Source organism: Myxocyprinus asiaticus, chromosome 12, assembly GCF_019703515.2.
Source record: "Myxocyprinus asiaticus isolate MX2 ecotype Aquarium Trade chromosome 12, UBuf_Myxa_2, whole genome shotgun sequence".
NCBI classification, from domain to species: Eukaryota; Metazoa; Chordata; class Actinopteri; order Cypriniformes; family Catostomidae; genus Myxocyprinus; species Myxocyprinus asiaticus.
The window spans coordinates 21,303,279-21,325,248 of NC_059355.1; the positions used below are offsets into that span (position 1 = coordinate 21,303,279).

The window sequence follows — 21,970 nt, forward strand, 5'->3', positions numbered from 1 at the left end:
ACATGGCAGATGTGTTGGTACAGGAAGTACTTTCACATAAGTGTTTTGATGGCTAAAGTTAATTTTCATCATATTTATCATATCGTCGCTGTCCGATGAAAAACAAGTATCTCCACTTTTGGCAATTATCACATTTTACCATAGATGGAATGCGCCAAGTAACCTCTTCCTACTGTTTGAATTGTGCATTGAAATGACCAATGAAAAGATGTTAAATTAGGCTATCTGTTTAACAAGTATCTCATTGCCTTGAGAAGTGTCCATCAAAACCATGTATGTCCCACCCTTATGTTTTGAAGAGCGTCAACTAATTTATCTCAGCTATCCGGCTGAAGTGTAGTGAAGAGATTGCCTACATCGCGCTGGCTCTGTGATTTCCCTGACAACCAAAGCCATTCATGCACACACAGTGTAAGGTGGCTTTAAAAATTAGACTACACCAGCCATACACGATTGCCAGATTTCCATCTTCGTGAAACCGTGAGTGAAAGCTAATTCTCGAAAGTCTCGAAACCGAACTGTCCACTCAACAACTGAAATCATAAAACTGATTTCAATCTAAAATAGTAAGTGAAAGCTCAGATTATATACAAAAATCAATTCTCTAGCAATCGATAACCTACCGAGTTCTGGGAACACGAACAGTTAGACTCAGTTAGAGTCTGTAACTGAACATGCGCCATTGGAACCCATGATAAGAAAACCATGCATGTCCACGTTCGCTAACAAAATTCCAAAAGTCTAATTAAAATATCGAACAGTTGACTAACAGATTTGTGATGATAGAATTCTATTTATGGTGCTAAAGGTGACTAATTATGTTCTTTTCGATTCATTTTGTAAGATCATTTATGAGAAAAATGTTGAAAATGTTATTTCTTGGAGATACGTGCTTTACATCAGACAGCAACGATATACAGTTGCCCTAAAATGTATTTGGGCACTTAAAGGAATAGTTGACCCATAAACATTCTGTCCTTATTTACTCGCCCTAATGTTACTCCAAACCTATTTGACTTTCTTCTGTGGAACACAAAAGGTAATATTTTATGCAAATGAATAATGACTCCAGTCTGTTAAGCTGGAAAAAGGACAAAAAACATCATTTTGTGAATCATTTGGTCACAAAATGCGATGAGAACCAATGAGTTTTCATGTTATCGACATAGCCCCCATATTTGATATACAGTAAGTGCTTTATTAATGATTTTATTTGATAGTGAAAAAAAACTAAAATTTCATTCTGTTCATCACACAAAGTGATTGTATGGCTTCAGAAGGTTTCATGGAGTTTTTTTTTTTTTTTTCTTTCTTTTTTTCTTTCTTTTTGTTCCACGGAAGAACAGAAGTCTATTAAATAACTGAGTACATAATGACAGAGTAACTAACAGGGTAAGTAAAGAATGGCAGAATTTTAGGGTAAACTATTTCTTTTAGTCATACTATTTGCATTCAATATAAAATATCAAAACAAGTGGAATAGCTTTTCTCAGAACTTCGCATTTCTTTGCCATTTTTGGAGTTATTTTTAACCAACATCAAAGTGATTTTTAGTGGATTTTCAGCTGACTTTCAGTTCACACAAGTGTCATAGCAGAGTAACCACAGATGTAGTGTATCACATTAACTATGGACATGTTCCACTAACATTTAACAACCAAGTGTCAAAATGCTTTAGTCTTCATTTTGAACAATATATCTATTGTTTTACAATTTTAAATATTTTTGTGAAATGTTTTGCTTGAAAATAAATGCCACTTTGTATGAAATTGTGTTATCTTATGCAATATTATTCATATATTTCTAAGTATTAAATATTTTGGGGGGTTGAAAAAAAAAAAAGTCTTGAAGGACTCTGTCTGAAGTCAGCCTTTACATCATCTTTATTGAGTTATTTCAACATCAATAAGTGATCTATGGTGACCAAATTTGATGATCCAAAAGACCTGTTAAAATGCTCTAACTGTCATTAAATCTGCTAAGCTCTTTAAGTTCCACAATGTCTCTCGCTTGACTGATGAATCAGCCCCACCTCTGTAGGAGAGGAGCTGCACATCTGCTCCTTTTAAGGGAGAAGAGAGGGCCTGCTGCCCCCAGGAATGCAGGACAGGGGCATGCGTTTCCCTTAATGAGGATATCTGCGAGCTCTCTGGTCCCTTTTGCCCGTCACACTGCCATGGCTTGATCCGCTTTGGGCTCAAATACCTGCTGGGCTGTCTGTCAACGCAGCCTTCCCTAAACCCCTCACTGATGGCCTTTCCTCCTGTTTTATCCTTTGACTTTCTTCTTGAAAGCCCCGAGTAAGCCATCACTACGATATACCAACACTGAGGGGGCTCCAGGGAGTTCGGCTTTGGTTAAAGAATAAAGATGTTGAGGGCAAGGATTTTAGCTTCCTGCATAAATGTGGTTGTGATGCTGTTTGTATGTGTATATCTGTTGAGTGCACTTTTATCACTCACCGTAATCTTTCTTGCAATACTTCTTCATATTGATCTTCAGCTTGCCTTTGGAGGCCTTGCAGTAGGAGTCGCAATCTAAATTTGGAGGTTAAAGCAAGAAAGGAAGGAGAGAAGGGGTGAGTTGAAAAAAACAACAACAACAACACAAAGAATGTAAAAGAGAGTACATTGTCTGAAAAAGAGACACTTCTGCAAACTACACATCTTTCCTAAAGCCCTGGCCTGTTGTGACACCCATCTGCCCAGTTTAATTGTGAGGCGCTAATAGGGCTTGTGAGGCATTCAGCGGAGTGTCCTTTGCTCTTTAGAAAAGCAGGAGACAAAAGGTCCCTCTCGTTCTGCTCTCTGGATGTCTGGACCCTCCCCTGCTCTGATGGGAGCCCTCTGAGGCTAAGCGTATTGTGCCACCCAGCGTTTCTTTTTTTTTTTTTTTTTTTTTTTTTTTTAAAGAACCATGCTAATTTCTCACCCTTGTCTCCACTGTCAGTGCCATGATGGGCCTGATTAGGGCTTTTAGAATCACGACTCCACCCGCCCATTGCTGTCAACTCGCCCCGTACGTCTGCCCTAATGCCCTCCTCCCCCACCTCAACCCCAAAGACCATTTCAACCTTTGGCATTTATTGGTTCAGCACTCAGGGAGGTGGCAGTGAAGGGGGAGCAAGTGTTGTCCAAGCACAAAGGGAGGTCAGGAGGAAAATTAGCAGTGCATAAAGTGTTTAAAAAAGCTTGTGTCTAAAAATAAGTGCCTTACAGGTGTTGACAAAACGTGGCATTTCAACACGTTCAGGTTCAAACTCTTGAGCCTTGCAAAGAATTTCAGACCATTTTTGGCTCTCAAGTTAACTCCTTGATAAATAAACAAACTAAGAGCTGGGCTTGCTGCTTTGATGCAGTACAATAGTAAAATTAATTAATTACAAATACCTCTTTGAAACACGCAGATGTTTAGATGGAGAAGATTTCTTTCTATTGCCTGGCATTCCCCTTACACCCCACACATTGTCATGGCCTTCTTTTAGTGGATGGATGCAATGAGAAGACGGAGGAGGGGGAGAGAAAACCTTTTAGCTCGCCTGCATCTGAACAAACTTCATTGTTTCGGCCGACCTGCACTCCATGCCTGCCTTTTACTTTCTTTTGGACTCTCTATTCTCTCAGTGTGAATAAGGTTGCCCGGGCAACGGAGGAATCAGGAAAAAAATGCCAGTGAAAGTAGTCACAGCGAAGTGCTTGTGTGAGGGATTCGAAGGCAGACTGCAGCTGGGGGTGGGTGGGGTTGGGCGAGTCAAACCATGCAGACTATAGATTCGAAATGGCAGAGAAACTGTAAACTAAATGAAATTGAGAGTCCATACAGTGGCAGCTTAATTTCCATTTAAATGAAGACTGCAGAGAAAAGTTCTTTGTTTTCCTGTAACCCTATTTAATGCCATCATGATACTTCCCTTTGAAAACCATAATTTCTCATTAGCTCTCTTTAAGGAGGTGATGAGCACCCTGAGATTCCTATTTAAAGACTTAGACCCCCACAGCAAAGACAAATATAATCATTGTACCCCCTCTTGAGTTAGGGGAAGTAGGGTTAGCTTGCCGTCCTGTCATGATGCTCCCACGGAGGCCGATTTCACCTTAATGGATGTTTTTCTGCCGTCTTTTCAAGCGAAAGCAGTGTATGAGAGGTTTTGGGACTGCATCCAGTGTCACTGCAAGTCGTGCCAGTGAGTTAAAGAAAGCTGCGCGTGAGTTTAAATGTGAGGCTTGTTTGACACTGAAGAATGAGTGGAGGGCACCAGTAACATGCTGACTGTGGGGACTCCTGTGGGGAAACATTTGTGGACGAATTCTCTGTCACTAGCCTAAGAATTAATTTGATGGTCTGGAGATTCAGTGAAGAACACCTCCTTACCTAATGAGTTTGTGCTATTCAGTGCACAATTGGACTCACTCAGCACTTCTGTGCTCACTGAAAAGCACTGACATCTAACACTGACAATCTAACCTGCGGGGTCTTTCAGTACTTAGAGACAGGAAAACACTGTACTCTGCTGATACAAAAAACAGCCTAAAGCTGACCTGAGGTCTATTTCCAGTTGAACCTCTGATGGAACGGACAATGCTATTCATGCACACATCACAGATCTGGGAACTGTAACAATGAGGTGTGAGTAAGCGCACAGGGGGAAGGCTTTGTCTGTGCAGAATGAGACTGATTGAGAAACAAATTGTTGCAAATAAAGCATGTAATTAGATTATAACCAGAGCCCCAAGCTCCCACTGGGGCAAAGACTCAATGGCAAGCTGGGCCTTTTCCAAACCGAACTATGTTCTCTCTCTCTCTCTCTCTCTCTCTCTCTCTCTCTCTCTCTCACTCTCTCCAAATACCTTTCTCTTTCATTATTTTCATTGAGAACTTTGAGAGGAAAATAGCTGTCTTCTGAACTCTGACAATGGGTTAAAGAAACAGACCAGACAGCGCATGCAGTTTTGATTCAGGGTTTGTTTTGGTCATGGTGCCATCACATTAATGGACAGCAAATGGGTAGAAATCAACTTCATTACTGTAAATGAAGCACATAGATGTGTGAGGAAGATCGCAACCTGACAGTCTTTCAATGTGAAATTGCAGAGAGGAGAGGCAAGCTTTAAATTAGACAAGAGCTTTGCATTAATGATGAGATACTAATTCAACACTATTCACTCTCTTTCTGTTTCTCTCTCTCTGTAATTCTCCTTCCTCTCCCTCCCTCTATCTCTCACTCCTCATTTTGTTTGTCCCATTTATAATCATTGAGGGCCTTGCTGAATTATGTGGTACCATTTGGTCTTACAAGGGCGATAGTGATAGGTGGTTATGTAAAATGTTGCTGATATTTTGAAAAACATGCTCGGGGTGATCCAGTAGTCCCTTCCATACATACAACTTCAGTAAAACAACTAAACATCCAGAAAATTCATGAAAATTGAGCAATATCAGTAACATTGATGTTACCTTTTTTTAAGGGTTTATAAAGAAGTTCATTAATGACTAATAAGTCATTTACAAATGCATTATAAATCATTGATATGTGGTACATCATCTTGGTCATAGGATGGACTACACTTTCTTTAAATGGAATACATAGACAATAAATTAATGCCAAATAAAGCCTTCATCAGCCAAATAACAAAGGACAATGTATCTATGTGCACTTCCGCAGTTATGTTAGTATGGACTTCAAAACACTTTATCATTTATTTTACAATTCGTACAAAATCCTTTAGTTTAAACATTGTCCACTAACATCTACCTAGTGTACTTATTTAAACCATTACTCGTATAACACATAGATAACTAATATTGGCATTATATTCATGCTGTTTAGCCAGAGAGGAACAGGTCCTCTCGGTGAGCCTGGTTTCTCCCAAGGTTATTTTTCTCCATAAACCAACATCTTATGGAGTTTTGTGTTCTTTGCCACAGTCGCCTTTGGCTTGCTCATGGGGGGCCTAAAGATAAAGATGCTATTTGCACCCCAGTGAAAATAATGGTATATGCTATTTACACACCAGTGCAAATAGTGGCAGATATTATCTGAACCCCAACCCTAGTGCAAATAATGGTGGATACTAATTGCACCCTGGTGCAAATAGTGTCAGATATTTGTCTACTGTCCTCCCAGACACAGGTGTAACATTGTTATGGACCATGATCAACATGGACGGGTTAAGCCGTTGCACACCATCTCCAGGATGAGAGCGGGGTCTGAGTTGGGGTGGCAAGTGTGGTGGCGAAGCTCATTTTTAGGGTGGCAGCTGACACCCTTCTGACCCCGCCCCTGAACAGTTCACATTCACACACTGTCTTTACACTCCACGCCACTGCAGTGACATCTGTTGTTTAGTTTGTTGTATATTTCTGTGTTTTCATTAGACTATTGGGATGCAAATAGCTGCACTGTGTGGCAAATGCTATTTACACCCGGGTGAAAATAGACACTCTGTTTTTTTTTTTTTTTAAGGCATAATCTACAATCACATTATTCAATTAAACCACACATTGAGGACTTTAAGACTCTGCAAACATTACAGATTATTTTTCTGTTAGATTGGGATTTTGTGTAAAGCTACTTTGAAACTTTTGTCAATGATTGTGTATTGTGACAAGTGCTGTACAAATAAAAATATAGTTACATTTTCATTGGTTACTAATGTCCATAAGTGTTATTAAGCATGCACTTTTCTCGATACAGCACAATTGTGGGTGTGATATTAATTTTATAATTAGATTTATAAACAAGTTAATACAGAGAATCCTGCAATGTAGACAAAATACGGGCAGTTATTTTGTCTATTTTCGCTCCACTAATGAAAATAGAACCAAACGTGGCCAAAGCAGAATAACCGACTAGCAGCCTGTCTAAAATGGTGCAAACACAGACAAATGGAACGATACTACCAGTGAAGCATCCCAGTGTTGATATATTAAATATCAACACTCCTGGTACATCGCTTGTCCCATCATTACAGAGGACCAAAACTAACTTATCTAAGATTTGATAAACACTATGTCAGTTTTGGAGAATGGAGGACATAGACTGATCTCCTTTTTCACCCCAAAATGAAAATTCTCTCAACATTTACTCACCCTCATGCCATCCCAGATGTATATGACTTTCTGTCTTCTGCAGAACACAAACAAAGATTTTTTGAAGAATATTTCAGCTCTGTTGGTCCTCACAATGCAAGTGAATGGTGACTGGAACTCAGAAGGTCCAAAAAAGGACATAAAGGCAGAATAAAAGTAATCCATGTGACTCCAGTGGTTAAATCCATATCTTCAGAAGCAATATGACAGGTGAGGGTGAGAAACAGATCAATATTTAAGTCCTTTTTTACTATAAATCTCCACTTATGATCAGTCCAATGAAAGTCACATCCACACCAGTATGTGGAAGTGAAATTGAAAGAACTTAAATATTGATCTGTTTCTAACCCTCACTTATCATATTGCTTCTGAAGACATGTATTTAACCACTGGAGTCACATGGATTACTTTTATTCTGCCTATATGTCTTTTTTGGACCTTTTTCTGACCACCATTCACTTATATTGTGAAGAACTACAGAGCTGAAATATTCTTCCAAAAATCTTCATTTGTGTTCTGCAAAAGAAAGAAAGTCATCTGGGATGGTATGAGGGTAAGTAAATTATTCATTTTTGGGTGAACTACCCCTGTGTATGAGTGTAAAGGAGGGTGTGTGAGGGATTATAAGGGGTTTGGGAGTGGTGACTCACACCATAACTGACCTCGTTACACAATATGTGTTTTGTCTGAGCCACGCAATCAGAGGTATTGCAATGCATTCCTCCCCTCCATGTGGTTGTGCCGAAGACATATTAATATCATTCTCTTCCTTTCCTCCCTCAAATTTCCCTCTCTTCTCTTGCCTTTCCCCCGTTTTGTTCTCATATAGACACCTGCTACACAGCTGCCTGCAACACCCCCTTGTGTACAGGAATGTACAGGTTCTCTCTCTCTCTCTCTCTCTCTCTCTCTCTCTCTCTCTCTCTCTCTCTCTCTCTCTCTCTCTCTATCTATCTCTCTCTCTCTCTCTCTCTCTGGGCAACTGTTAAAGAGCAGGGTGGAGGTACCCTGATAAGAACATCTGTTAGCAATAATCTATCGGATGAGGTCATATTTTTCTGCCGAACTGTGCTATCCTGAGGTGAGCTTTGGGCCCGAGTGAAGGTATAATGTATGCAGTCCCATAGCAGGATGTCTGGGTGGTCTGGATCGTCCATTTTGATGGGAGCACTCAAATATGTCTGTCCTGTGCTCCACCTCTCCATCAGCTTGATTTGGAATGCTGCCGTTTCCATGGAGAGCTGCTTTCAAAACCAGATGGGTCGAACGTTGTAAGGGCTCAAAATCAGGGGTGCCCACTTTGACTGGATGGAATTTCATTGCCATTTTTGCTAATTAATTATGATTTAAAATATATATATATTTTTGTTGGAAGCTGACATGTCCTGTCACAGTGACAGGACCATTTAAAATTAACTACTGAAGGCAAAAAGGTGATTAAAAACATTGAAAAGAAGAAATGGTGACACAATATACAATACACTTTCTATAGTTTTTATCCTAAAATCTTGATAAAAATCAAGAACAATATATGCATCAACTGTCCAAATACAATTGGGATTATAGATTTCAGGCCAAACAAAGATTTAATTATTTTTCTAACAGATTAGAAAAGTTGCATTTCATTCATTTTTCTGACCTGAACATTTAATTAGGGCTGGGAGTTGATTGCAAAATTAATTGATTCTTTGATTCGAAAGTCGACTCCAAATCTCCAAACCTGCTCAGAGGTGTGACATGATCTTTTGTTATTTATATTATCAATCATAAATAGTGTAAAGCATGCTTTATATTCCATTGTTTATTGTAAGATTTCACTTTGTCTCCCACTTTGTCTTAATCGAGAAAATTACTCTCGAATCGGCTCTTGGAATCGATTCCATCAATTGTGAAAACTTGGAGTCGACTTTTTAACAAGTGAAAAGAACAATGCTAATTTTAAAGCTGCACTACATAACTTTGTGCTCTCTAGCGACATCTGTGGTTAAAATTCCAAACTGCAAGCAATTTGCGGAAGAACACTTTACGTCAGTCATGTTTCGACACTGCTGTACTGGTGGATGAATCTCATGATTTGAGCTTAACATGATGGGAAAATATTCAGAGCCAGAGTCATTATGTGCTATTTTCATGTTGATATTATTATGTTATATGATGAAACATTTAAAAATGAAATATTACTTGCTTTTATGAAGATAAACAACACTCTTATTTACATATTATAAAAAAATTAATTTTACACGTATAGCGCTTTTCTGACACAACACTCAAAGAGCTTTAACATAGAGAACAGGGGACTCTCCTGAATCACCACCAGTTACCAGTATATTTTAATATGTTTATTCAAGTGTTTTATTAATGTTTGTATTGAAGCCTACTACACTTATCAGTTATCGTGATATGGTTGATAGGAGTTCAGTGTGAGACATTATTTTTACATTATGTACAACCCAGTGTACAATGAAATCACTGACGAAAACATTTGTTGACAAAGGGTTTTTTGATTTCGTAAACAATATTGAAGACAAGACGAAAAAGGCGCATCATTACTATAATTAAATTATTTTTATTAAAGCATACTGTTGTTGATATTACTGTTGTTGATGCTGCAAGATATTAACAGTGCAAGATATAAACAGAAGAAGAAACATCTTGAGAAGCTGTAAATAGAAGATATTAGATATGGATTAATCTAATCCATTAATCCAATATATTGTGGATTTCTCCGCTTGAGCTGCGTGAGTTGAACGCGCTAACACATCCATAATGAACTGCTTTAAAACGAGGTAAATACTTCATTCAAAAGCATCCAATTTTTTCACAAGATTCTTCAATATATCCACAACATTTATAGAACAACTAACATCTGCACAGTAAAACGAATGAACAGGTGAACTTGAAAAAAATGATGCGCTAGACAGAATATGGGCAATTTGTGTTGTTTCCATAAGAAACAGGCTACATGCAATGTAATATCCTTTCACAAAAAATTTACAAGTCTCAAAACCATGAAGAATTTAGAATACAGGCTAACTTCTAAAAAGTAGCTCATACTTCAGTCTATACATTATTATTTCAGGAGCTCAGGATTTTCACTATAAGACAGTATGTAGTACATACTGTACTGTATGTTTGATACATGTTTACATTACAAAATGTTTATATTGTTTAAATATTTGATTAAAGTTTGGTCTGTTACAGTTTTACACTTTTGTCCATTTTGCATGTCATCATCAAGTAAAAGATATTTTAGTTGACTAAAATTATATGCCATTTTTGTCAGTGAAAACTGACTAAAATTAATGAATATGACATGACAAAATATTGACAATTTTTAAAGGAAATTTTCATCAAAAGACTAAAACTGTAACTAAAACTAAAAACTGTGAAAAAAATAACATTGTACAGCCTTAGTTGATAAAGCAAATTAAACTGTAATAACTGTAAATTAAAAAATACACTTAATTAAAAATGAAAATAATATGCTTAAATATGCAACATTACAAGAAGTAAATTTCAGAAGACATACATATAGTTATCATGCACAGTAACTACCACAGACAACGTATGCAACACGATCGGTAAACACACGGGTAATGTTTGGCTCATTAAAGCATGACAACCCTACCAGACAACATACTGCATCCAAGCATCAGAACAGGTAAACAACTTCGCCAAACGGATAACGGATAAACATCCATTCAGCCTGCAACGGTGCGGTCCTGAACTCTGTAATTGTGACTGACTGAACTGAACAACATCCTCAGCTGGAACACGCGCCAGCCGGTACTTTTGTCCTGCGTTTACGGACATGATGTAATGATGCAAGGAGGAACGACATAAGCCAGCGATTTCGTGCCAAATCTGACCCGACAACTCAAAATGCAAATATTTTTTAAAGGCTTCCCAAAGTGAATCGTGGTAAGGTAAGAACATTGTTTTGAACACTGGATTGTTTATGTACTTAATCAATGGCAATTTGTTAATTTTTAACCAAAAAATCTTACATTGTGCAGCTTTAACCCTATCACACCGTATGTATCAAATATAATACACAATGTTTGACAGCTCCTATCTCACTTTCTGTTCAAGCTGAAACGCAAAACAAAATTTACGTTTCACATGTTTATGGCACCATCTAGTGGTTATTTGTGAAAAACCAATTTTAATGTTTATATCAATCTATTTAAAATGGCGGTGGACTTCAGCAAAAATTACTGTTATATTAGGATGACAGCTTATTTTAATAAAGTAACAGTGACAGTAATGATTATATTGTTACTGATATTTTAAAATGAGTATTTGCTGAATATAAGCAACTTATGCTTGGTTAAAATTTTGTATATTATTTTATTGACAAAGCATGTTGAAATTACATGTATCAAATATGATACAACAGGCTTTTGAGGTATATCTATCAATCACCATTACATTACATTCATGCCCACTATAATAATAATAATAATAATCACAGAGCTTTAAAAATTCTTTTTATAGCAGAAATACTTTTTATAAGATATATTTAAAGTGTGAACTAATATTTCTGTGTATTTTCATATATGCAGCCTGCTCTGTCATTATAAAGATCTCGTTACTTTACATAACAAGCTATTATGAAGTCATCTTACCCAGTGAAAAAAGTTTTACAATTTCCCTTTTTTAAAAGTCAATATAGTGTTTGGTGCATAAAATACATATGATACAAATTGTTTATTTAAATTTGTTTTTATTATTCATATTGTATTTGATGTTCCGAATTGAACTGTGATACAATTCAATCCATATTTATAGAACAAGGAGAGGAAGTTGTCATGGCCAAACTCTCAAACAGTTGGTATCTCTGAAAAGCCCAGGGAGTCCTCTGATTATACCCCAATATTTACCACTGTAGCATGTATGGGCTAAGAAATGTCCTGTACAAAAATGAATTGCTGGGCCTCAGGAGGATAATGACCTTTAAGTGCCTAATGTATCAAATATGATACATAAAAAAATAATGGGAAAAAAAAAAAAAACATGCTTTTTATATTTTGTCTAATGGTACTAAAACAGTTTAATGTCAAAAAATTTACATTTTCTGACATTTATTTCATATGTCAGGCTTTACAGGGTTAACAATTCAGAATAAAAATAAAAATATATATGTAGGGTGGTATTGACTGGTTCTTTTCCACAAAAATACTAAAACAGACAAGTAATGCAGCCATCCTGCATTTCTTCATTTTAATCGTGTTGCCATGTGTTTTAGGGTCAGGCCATGACAAATGGAAACACATTGTGGTAAATGGGTGATCACTCTCTCTCTGTCTTGCCTATTTGTTTATTTTGCATGGGTCATAACACCCTCTATCTTGATAGTCCATTAAGGAAAGACAGTTTTTACAAAGCAGCTCTGACATTTGGCAAGAGGCAAACCTAGCCATCATGAATCAGAGAATAGATTTGAGAAGGGAAAGAGAGAGAGTGAGTGGGTATTTTAGGACAAAGGGGTGTGGTGGAGAGAGAATAAAAGATGTTAGAGGAAAAATGTGGGGGTAGAGAAAATATCTCAGAGAAGAAGAGACAAGAATGATTTGGGCTCCTTCAGAAGGAGAGAGAGAGAGAGAGAGAGAGAGAGAGAGAAAGAGAGAGAGAGAGAGAGAGAGAGCAGCTCTGCTGTCAATCCGGCCTGTCAGTAAAGCATTAGATGTCTGCGACGATCACGCTACAATTCACGCTACAATTCCCCTGTCCGTGAGAATAACAAACATTTCTTCAAGAAAAACAATTCCATACGGGCAAACCAAAGCATGTTCATTCACTCACTATGTCAAAAATTTCAAATTAAAGAAAAAAAGGAAGTTGATGGATCTGGGAAGAAAACTTGGGAAATTAAACCTCTGATCAAGAGACACATAGCATTTAATTGCAAAACATTTTGTGAAGCGTTTATATACTTGCAGGAAGTGTTTTACTGTCTAATGACAAATGGAATGATTTAGCAGACATAGGAGTTGTCTGATGTTCTGCTTACTTTTAGACTTATTTATAAAATATCTGTGGCCAGAGGAAACATGTCAAGGGGCATCACTGTGAAAAGAGATGTCCCAAAAATTTCAGCAGTACCTCTTGCGAATCAAATCCCACTCCAGGTTCGAAAGTGAGAAAATCATAAAATCAACAAATGAACAAGAACAAGACCCCAAGCAGCACTGCATCAGCTCCCCACAATGAGACACTTAGAGTTAAAGATTAAATTAAGACAAACTGAGGACTCAGGGAAATTGTGTTTCAAACTTACAAACCTCTATGGCAGTAAAGGCAAAAGGTAATAAAAATTGTTTTTTGCAAATCCACTTGTTCGAATATTTTGGACCATGAGAAATGCAATGTGTCTTTGGGAGAATAAGATCTACTGTGGTCTATGACCTGTGTTTAAATTGTGTTAGGGCTTTTGTGGGCCCCCAACCATAACCCCCATTTAACTTTTATGCCCCTTCACCCCAAATCTCCCCCATTTCTAGATTTTAAATCCCACATAAAAGATTTTCCACAGTACTCTCATTAAGTTAAGATCAATTAATATAACTAACCTGCAGGCTCCTCTGTGCTGCTTGCAGTAGTGGTTGGTGGAGCAATGGGAATTTCTGTTCCGAAAGAGACAGCACAGTTAGTGAAATAGAAACAAACAAATAAATAAATAAAACATAAGGTTAAATTTGATCAAAAGCACATAAACTTGTAAGATACTTTTGCAATTCTCTTTAGAACACATATAAAATCATGTTACTTATTTGTATGATGCCATTTTAGTGCCACATTGTAAATACTAATAGTTATCTAAAATTGTAAAAAAACAAATAGTTTACTCAATTAAGCATTAGTTTTGACTTTTCTTACTAGTTTTAATTAAGTTACCATTACTCTATAAATCCTTAAATTGTCATTAATAAAAACATTTAAATGGTCCCAATTAAACAGTATGTGAAATGTCACATTTTGGAATCATAACTCAAATATATATGTTCTTTAAACTTTGAACTGAAGTACTACTAACTCAAAATTATCAGGCACAAAATTTCAGCTGTGTGGAATACCCATAAGCCCTTGCACTTGAATAGATGATGTATGTTTGGTCAAAACGAGGGAACTTATGTAGAAAAATAATAATTCTTACTTAAAAATGTATATAGTTTTAATTCTTATGACTATTGTTGTTATTTGTTATACATGTTTGATAGCTGTGATTTGTTTGAAGTCACCATTAGGGTGATTATTTTTACCTCTCCTGAACTTGGAGCTTGTTAATTTTAAGCCATTCTTCTTTATTCAATTGTACTTTACAAAAGTGCCCATTTATGTGCACTAAGAAGTACTGAGTAGAATCCAATGTGCCATATGGCTAACCAAGGGTCCAGTCAGAATTTCCCTTATACTGTACAAGACGTGATATAACTCCATTTAAATATTTAAATAAAAACAACAATTCTTATGTACTTTAATCACTTTTCACAATTTACTTGTAACTAGTTAACATTACTTAAACAAATTAGTTCAGTTTACTTGAGCCAAATAAGTATTATTAATTAAAAAATGTAAGATTTTAAGAATAAGGTTGTAACTGTGAGAATAAAGTAAATGTTTTGATAATAATCTCATAATAGGATTTTTACGAGAATAATGTCATACAGTTTGGAGAATAAAATCTTAACATTGCGAGATTAAAGTAGTAATATTTTGAGTAAAAATTAAAGTTAAAGTTAAAGTCATAATATTACATGAAATAAAATTGCATTATGAGGTTAAAGTAGAAATGTTTTGAGAATAAAGTCATTATGTTATGAGACATAACCATTCTTTGGAGTAAAAAAAATGGTTGCCAATTTTACGCCTTAATCTCCTAATTTTTTGACTTTGTTCACAAAACTTGATGACTTTATTCTTGTTAAAGGCCTATTATGAAATTGTTCTCAAAATATTATGACTTTGTTATTCTAATGATATGGCTTTATTCTCTAAATGTTTGATTTTTATTTTTTATTTTAGAGTGGTACTAAAATATTGTTGTATATTTGAAGAGGAAAATGTTTTATATTAGAAAACCACTAGTGAGCAGGTTTTATTTATTGTATTGAATAAGTTTAGATAGAGAATATGTGTATTGAATAGGTTTAAATACATTACACACATTTCATATTGAATAAGTTCAATATACACATTGAACATATTGAAAGCATCGCTTCATACATAGGCTTAAAATAGCTCCTGTTGTATTCCTCTTTCGCTGTTATAAAAACAGAGAGATACATGTCCAAGACTTGATTCTTTCATTCCTCCCTCCATTGTTCTTTCACTGATAAAAGGAAGTTTACACAGTAAATCCATGCATGAGTAAAGACCTTTTCATCAATGTGATTGAATTCATAAAAGTGGTAAAAAAAAAAAAAAAAAAGTAGTCATTTGCTTAATCTGATCATAAATTTACAAAAAGAAACAGTAGTTAATACCATGAGGACAAAACCAAGTGAACTGAAACAGCTCAAGTGCACTAAGAGAAAAGTTGATAAAAGAGTAGACATGCTCAGTGGAGCTGGTAGACATGCATGCAAAAAGAGCCTTTTAAAGGAAGAAAGAATCAAGTCTTCTGATAAAAATAAAATAAAACAAATCATCCAATCGTCTTCATCATCTGGTAGGGTCCAAAACTGTCTTTTACACTCATGTTAAACTGTGAGCCTGAGAAACGCATAGAGCCAAAATATATATTTATTGCCTTTACGGATCAAGGTGCTTTTTGCCATCGATCTGTAACGTAACTTATTCAGGATGACTTTACATATCTCAAATCTTAAAATCATCCACCAAAAAATTAAAAATACTTCAATCAATAATGCTTTGGACAAAAACACACATACGATATTATCCTTAAAATGATGTCCTTAAAAAGTTAATAAAATTATAGTTCAATCAAGAAATACCAAATGAAACTAACATTTGGTCTTGGAACTTAGGAAAGACAACAGGCACTGTACAATGTTACCCAATTTATCCAAGCGGTCTTACATTCTATATCAGCACTAAATGTCTTGGGCTCCCATTGGGGAACATGGGAATGAGTTTAATGCCAGATTAAATTACAAGCCTGTTAATTTTTTTTTAGATTGTATTGATTTATGATCCTCAGAATGAAAGGACATGGTGGAATGTGTAGCCAACACTTCCTCCTGTTAAACTGAGCTTGGCATGGATTTATACCCTGCTATGGGCTATTAAAATAAAAATAAAAAGATTTTTTCACAATATTTTCAATTCAATTACCGGGATGTCCATTTTTCCAAGTTTCACACATCCGTGCTGAAAAATCAAAGATATAGGATTCCAAAGGGTTTCTATAGGTTTATAGGTTTAATTTATTCCACTGAGATCCCTACCAAAAATTTCTCTAACATGATTCCTTTTTTTCCTAAGTGCTTTGTTCAATATCCAAGCATTGTTTCGTTGATAAAAGCACCAATTAAGCTGCTTTATTTTAAAATTAAAACAAGACCAGTGTTGATAAATGTGTTTTCTCCATTCATTACTATGCATTGAAGTTTTTATTATTATTATTATTATTATTATTATTATTATTATTATTGAAACAAAGATCTTAAGATGTGTCATTGTCTCACTGATTTGGGCCATAAAGCAAAGAAAACAGAATTTAAAAAATGCCAGGTGATAATCCTGTGCAATAACTGTAACAAGACATGGTTTCAAATTCTTTGCACTCTACTTTTCATAAAAGCAGATTTTGATGTTCCTCCATAAGAAATGTTTCCTACAATCCTTTCGAAGTCTTTGAGCTCAATATTTCAATGCATTCCATGGACAGAAATACAAGTGCATTATGGCTCCTTGGGAATTTAAATGGTAAAAAAAGAGATCTTGACATTGAGTGATCCACATACTTATGCAGGGGGCAATGGGTGATCGGCTCTGCTGGTAGCCTTTAGCACAACGGTTGCACGTGATACCCGTCACACCGTCTTTACAGGGGCATTGGCCTGTGGTTTGGTTACAGGTTTTGCCCGCGGCCCCCACAGGATGGCAATCACAGGCTGTGAGGAAGAGAAGAAAAGAGATAAAGAACACACGTGTTGGGAAACGCACATACATACATACATACAGAACATACATACGAAAAGCACAGATAAACAACAAAAATAGCTTTAAGAGCCCAAGTTTGGGGAAATAGAGGGTGAAGATTGATCAAGCAGTTTTGTGTTTCCATAAAAGTTGAGAGCGGTCATTGTGATGGTGACAGTGTTGTCTGGTGACACAAAAAGAGCATGCACACACACAAACACACAGATTCAAACATAAAGCCTGAGTATGATGGTGAATAACTTTACCTCAAGAGGCAGTGAACTCTAACCATGAACACATTACACCTCACTAGGGAAAGTCTCTATGAACACCTAAGTATAACAATAAATATTCATATTGATTCAGATGAATCAAAAACATTGATTCAAAGAGAAAAAATATTGTATATTTTCATATAATTTTTACCTTAGGTATAGTTATATTATTTTATCTAAATTTGTCTTCTTGAAACAAATCTTACAATAAAAACATTTCCTTCAAATAAGTTTCCTTTAACACATGCTTTCTTTTTAATCAGCATATTGCACTTATGCCAATAATGTCTGTCACATTTCCTTCCTCCTGGGAGGTCTGTCTCTAACATATGGCTCAGTGGCTCTCTCCATTTCTTAAACCATGTGAACAGATTGTATTGCCTTTGTGTCAAACTCCTTTCAAGTCAATTTTTGTCTCTTAATTTCCCACCATGGGTGGTTACATTAAAGTTATTACACAAAGAGTCCAACCCCATTTACTAAATATTTTCCTCACCAACACCTGAAGTGACACTTTTTCAATTGTTTTACACATTAAATGAAACAAAGAATTTTGCTTAAACTTCATTTATTTTAAGCCTGTACTTAGCACCAGTAAAGTCAAGTTACAGCCCAAGGTCAGAACTGGGCAGAGAGACAGCCACTCCCTGCATGTCTGTCTCTTGTCGCTTGTCACTCTATTTTCAGTACAGCAACGTTTATTTCTTGTTTTGTCTTTTGATTACTCAGAAAGTGGCCACACTTTGCCTCTCTCCCAAAATGCTCAGTAAATCAACATAAAGACTCAAACAGCTCAACTGACTGTCTCTTAGCAAATTAAATAGAATTGTTTGTCTGACATGGATGATCTTAAATTGGAATACTCATTATTCCCAATTCAAAAGTAAAGTCTTAAATGAAAACATCTGAAATACACTACCTATCAAAAGTTTTGAAACACTAACACATTTTCGCCTCAGATGCGTTACATTTATGCAATTCCTTAAACATTAGTAATGTTTAATTTATTTAAATTATTTTAATGTTTGAAATAACAGTTTTAAGTTTTTATTTATTTAAAATGTCAATTTATACCTGTGAAGAAAAAGTCCCATTCAAAGTCTACTCCAGTCTGCTAAGAAAATAATGTGTAAAAAAAAAAAAAAAAAAAAAATATATATATATATATATATATATATATATATATATATATATATATATATATATATATTATTCTAATGTTCTAATTTGTTACTCCAGAAACATTTATATTTGTTAGAACAGTTGTGCTAGTTGTTTTCTTTTCTTTTCTTTTTTTGTTACTCAAGTATCGAATACGCTTGCACTTCTTGCAAGTCACTATATCCTGGCAAGTAAATTTTTGGTTTTAAGAATGGCCAAAAAGAAACAAATCTCTAGAAATTCATCAGTCCATTGTTCTATTTAGAGATGAAGGCTATTCAATGCACTACTTGAAAGAAAAATAAAACTGGAAGTAACCAGGACAGAGAGTGTAGTGGATGGCCCAGATGCACAACAGCAAAAAGACAAGTACATTTGAGTCTCTAGTTTTAGAAACAGACCCTTTACAGGTCCTAAACTGGCAGCTTCAATGACTTTCTGCAACAGTGAAGAGGAAAATGGATGTTGCCATTTTAGGTATAGACTTTCAAAGAAAAAGCCACATCTGAAACTGACAAATAAGTAGAAATGGTAAAATGTGCAAAAGGACTTTAAAGATACAGCAGTACCTGATTAAAAATGAGTATTTTGGATGGATAAATCAAAGTTAGATGTTGAGCTGTTGTTAGAAAAGCTTAGTTGGCAAATCTGTGAGAAGTACTCTACAAGCCAATTACATCTTTGGGAAGTGCTGCCAAAAGAATCATGGGATAACTTTAAACTGACAATCAAGAATAAACTAACTGCTAAAATGCATAAGCTCTGATTGCTGCAGGTGGAAGATTCTTGGATGAACAGAAATTTTGAAGAATCCTGCATTAATTTAAATTATAAATGTCTTTACTGTTATTCTTGGTCAAGCATCGTCGGTGAATAAAGTGATCATTTTATTTCACAAACATAAACAAATCAATAGTAATTAAAAACATTTAAACTGTAGTGTATATTGCAATAAACTGTATATTGCATGATATAGATATCTTTTACTACTACATTTTTATTTTATTTTAAGGTGGCTTCCTCTATCTTATTAACAAAGTAAAATGACTTTGTTCTTTGATTCTTATCAGTTACAGACTGTCACATCTCTGTCTATTGAACCCACTCCATTACCTCATGGACTGGGTAGGATACGGACCTGAGGAGAGATCATAGGTTACAGCCAGTGATATTCTTGACCACTTTCTCATTATGGACTTCCCTCGTGATCATCCTGATCATCCGGCACCTCGACCACGGGGACAACCACGAAGGAGAAGAACACCTGGAGGCGTTTCTAGACATAGGGGATTCTGTCACATCTCTGTCTATTGAACCCACTCCCAAACGCCAGAGGGCGCCATCTCCCGAATACTGAACTGTGCCCACTTCCTGTGCCAGGTGTATAAGAGTGTGTTTGATTGTTCATTAATTGTAAAGTATTGCCCGTCTTTCTCTACTGCCTTACTGAGCGGTTTTGTTATGGTTTGATTCCTTGGTTTTCGACCTGTTTGCATGTTCTTATGTTTTTATTTATGTGGTTTGAATTTATCTGCTTGTTCCATTGCCTTCACAGATTATATAGACCTTGCCTGGGCTTTGAGTATGATTTAAGGACTACAATAGGATTTGTTTGTTGGACTTCATTTTCTAATAAACCTCTGCACATGGATTCACAATCTAGTGATGACTCCGCTTCATTACAGAATACTTCCCCGCACCTGGATTCAGAGGAGGTAACAAGTTTACGGTCCACTATTGCTCACCAGAATGAAATATTTAAGGAATTCCATGGACAACTTATGACCCTACATGCAGCCAATGAACACCTGACCCGGTATATTCAGTCACTACCGCCACCACAACCTGAATCGACACTGGTAACAACCTTTCACACACCAACTTTTGCTCTCCCTGACAAATTTAATAGATCTCCTGACAAATTTAGAGGATTCTTATGACAATGTTTGATTTATTTGTCAACAAACTCATGCTTCTAATAATGATGGAGCCAAGGTCTCGTTCATCATGTCATTACTTACCGGTGATGCATTAAACTGGGACACAGCTGAATGGGAAGGAGACACGGATATTAGGAGATCGTTTTTGCACTTCAAACAGCTAATTCAGGAAGTAATTGAGTACCCCGTGGGTGGCAGAGAAGTCGGACTCCAACTCCTTCACCTAAGACAGGGGAAACAGACAGCGGTGGAGTATGCGCTGCAGTTTCGTATGCTCACTGCACAAAGTGGCTGGGATGAAGTTGCTTTAAAAACAGTGTTCATGGAGGGATTAAATCTGATTTTACAACCAGGATTATCTTGTAAGGATGACTCTCTGGAATTGTCTAAATACATCTCTCTGGCCATTCGGATCAATAATCTGCTTCGTAACAGCCCTCATTATAAATACCCAACCACTAGTTACACAGTGGTGGATGCACACGCTGCCGCAGTCGGCATTCAGGATGAGCCTATGCAAATTGACCATACCAAACTGACCAGTGAGGAAAGAAATAGACGACTGCAAGAGGGTCTATGCTTTTACTGTGGTCAGGCTGGCCATCACTGCCTTGCATGTTCTCAGAAACCCAACTCCAATGGAACTCTGAAATCTGAAAACACTTGTTCTATTATCAATAGGAGTCTGACTGTACCTGTAACCCTGTTTTATCACTGTAAAAACATTCTGCTACAGCGCTACTGGATTCTGGAGCGGCTGCTAATTTTATTGACTATGAACTTGTGAAAAACCTATAATTACCCACTGTTCCCTGTACACCACCTTTACATATTACATCTGTGGACAACAAACCCATTGATGATGGAAATATTACTAAGCAAACCATACCCATGATCATTCAAGTTGGTCTCTTCCACACTGAGGAAATATTGTTATAAATGTTGTCCTCTCATCTCCAAACAACCATCTGATCCTCGGATATCCCTGGCTGGCTCAACATGACCCCCACATCTCTTGGAAGGAAGGTGATCTAATTAATTGGGTCACGCCACTGTTATGTTAACTGTCACTTATCTGCTATTAAGATTCCATGTAAATCAACCAGAATTTAAAGTCCAGAGCTCCAGTCCATGACAATACCAGATGCCTATGTTGATCTTTCTGTTGCATTTAGTGAGGTAAAAGCCATACAACTACCCCTTCATAGACCTTGGGACTGTTCCATTGACCTGCTTCCGAACACTTCTCCTCCCAAAAGTAAAGTCTACCCACTTTCAATTCCTGAAACACAGGCCATGGAGGAGTACACTGAAGAAGCATTGTTTTTAGGATTCATCAGACCATCCACTTCCCCAGCTGTAGCAAGTTTATTCTTTGTATAGAAGAAAGATGGAGGT

General features: G+C 36.3%; 1 protein-coding gene across 2 annotated transcripts in view; it reads right to left on the reverse strand.

Annotated features, from left to right (window-relative positions):
• Positions 1-21,970, reverse strand: part of LOC127448709 (netrin-1) — a 108,046-nt gene that overhangs the window by 5,961 nt on the left and 80,115 nt on the right. Inside the window, exons 3-5 of one of the 2 annotated variants that reach the window (XM_051711455.1) lie at positions 17,019-17,168; positions 13,662-13,715; positions 2,463-2,537 (exon numbers count right to left, since the gene is read on the reverse strand). In XM_051711455.1, the coding sequence (XP_051567415.1) occupies positions 2,463-2,537; positions 13,662-13,715; positions 17,019-17,168 (279 nt within the window). The remainder of the gene's footprint in view (positions 1-2,462; positions 2,538-13,661; positions 13,716-17,018; positions 17,169-21,970) is intronic. The other variant, XM_051711456.1, reaches the window with a different exon arrangement.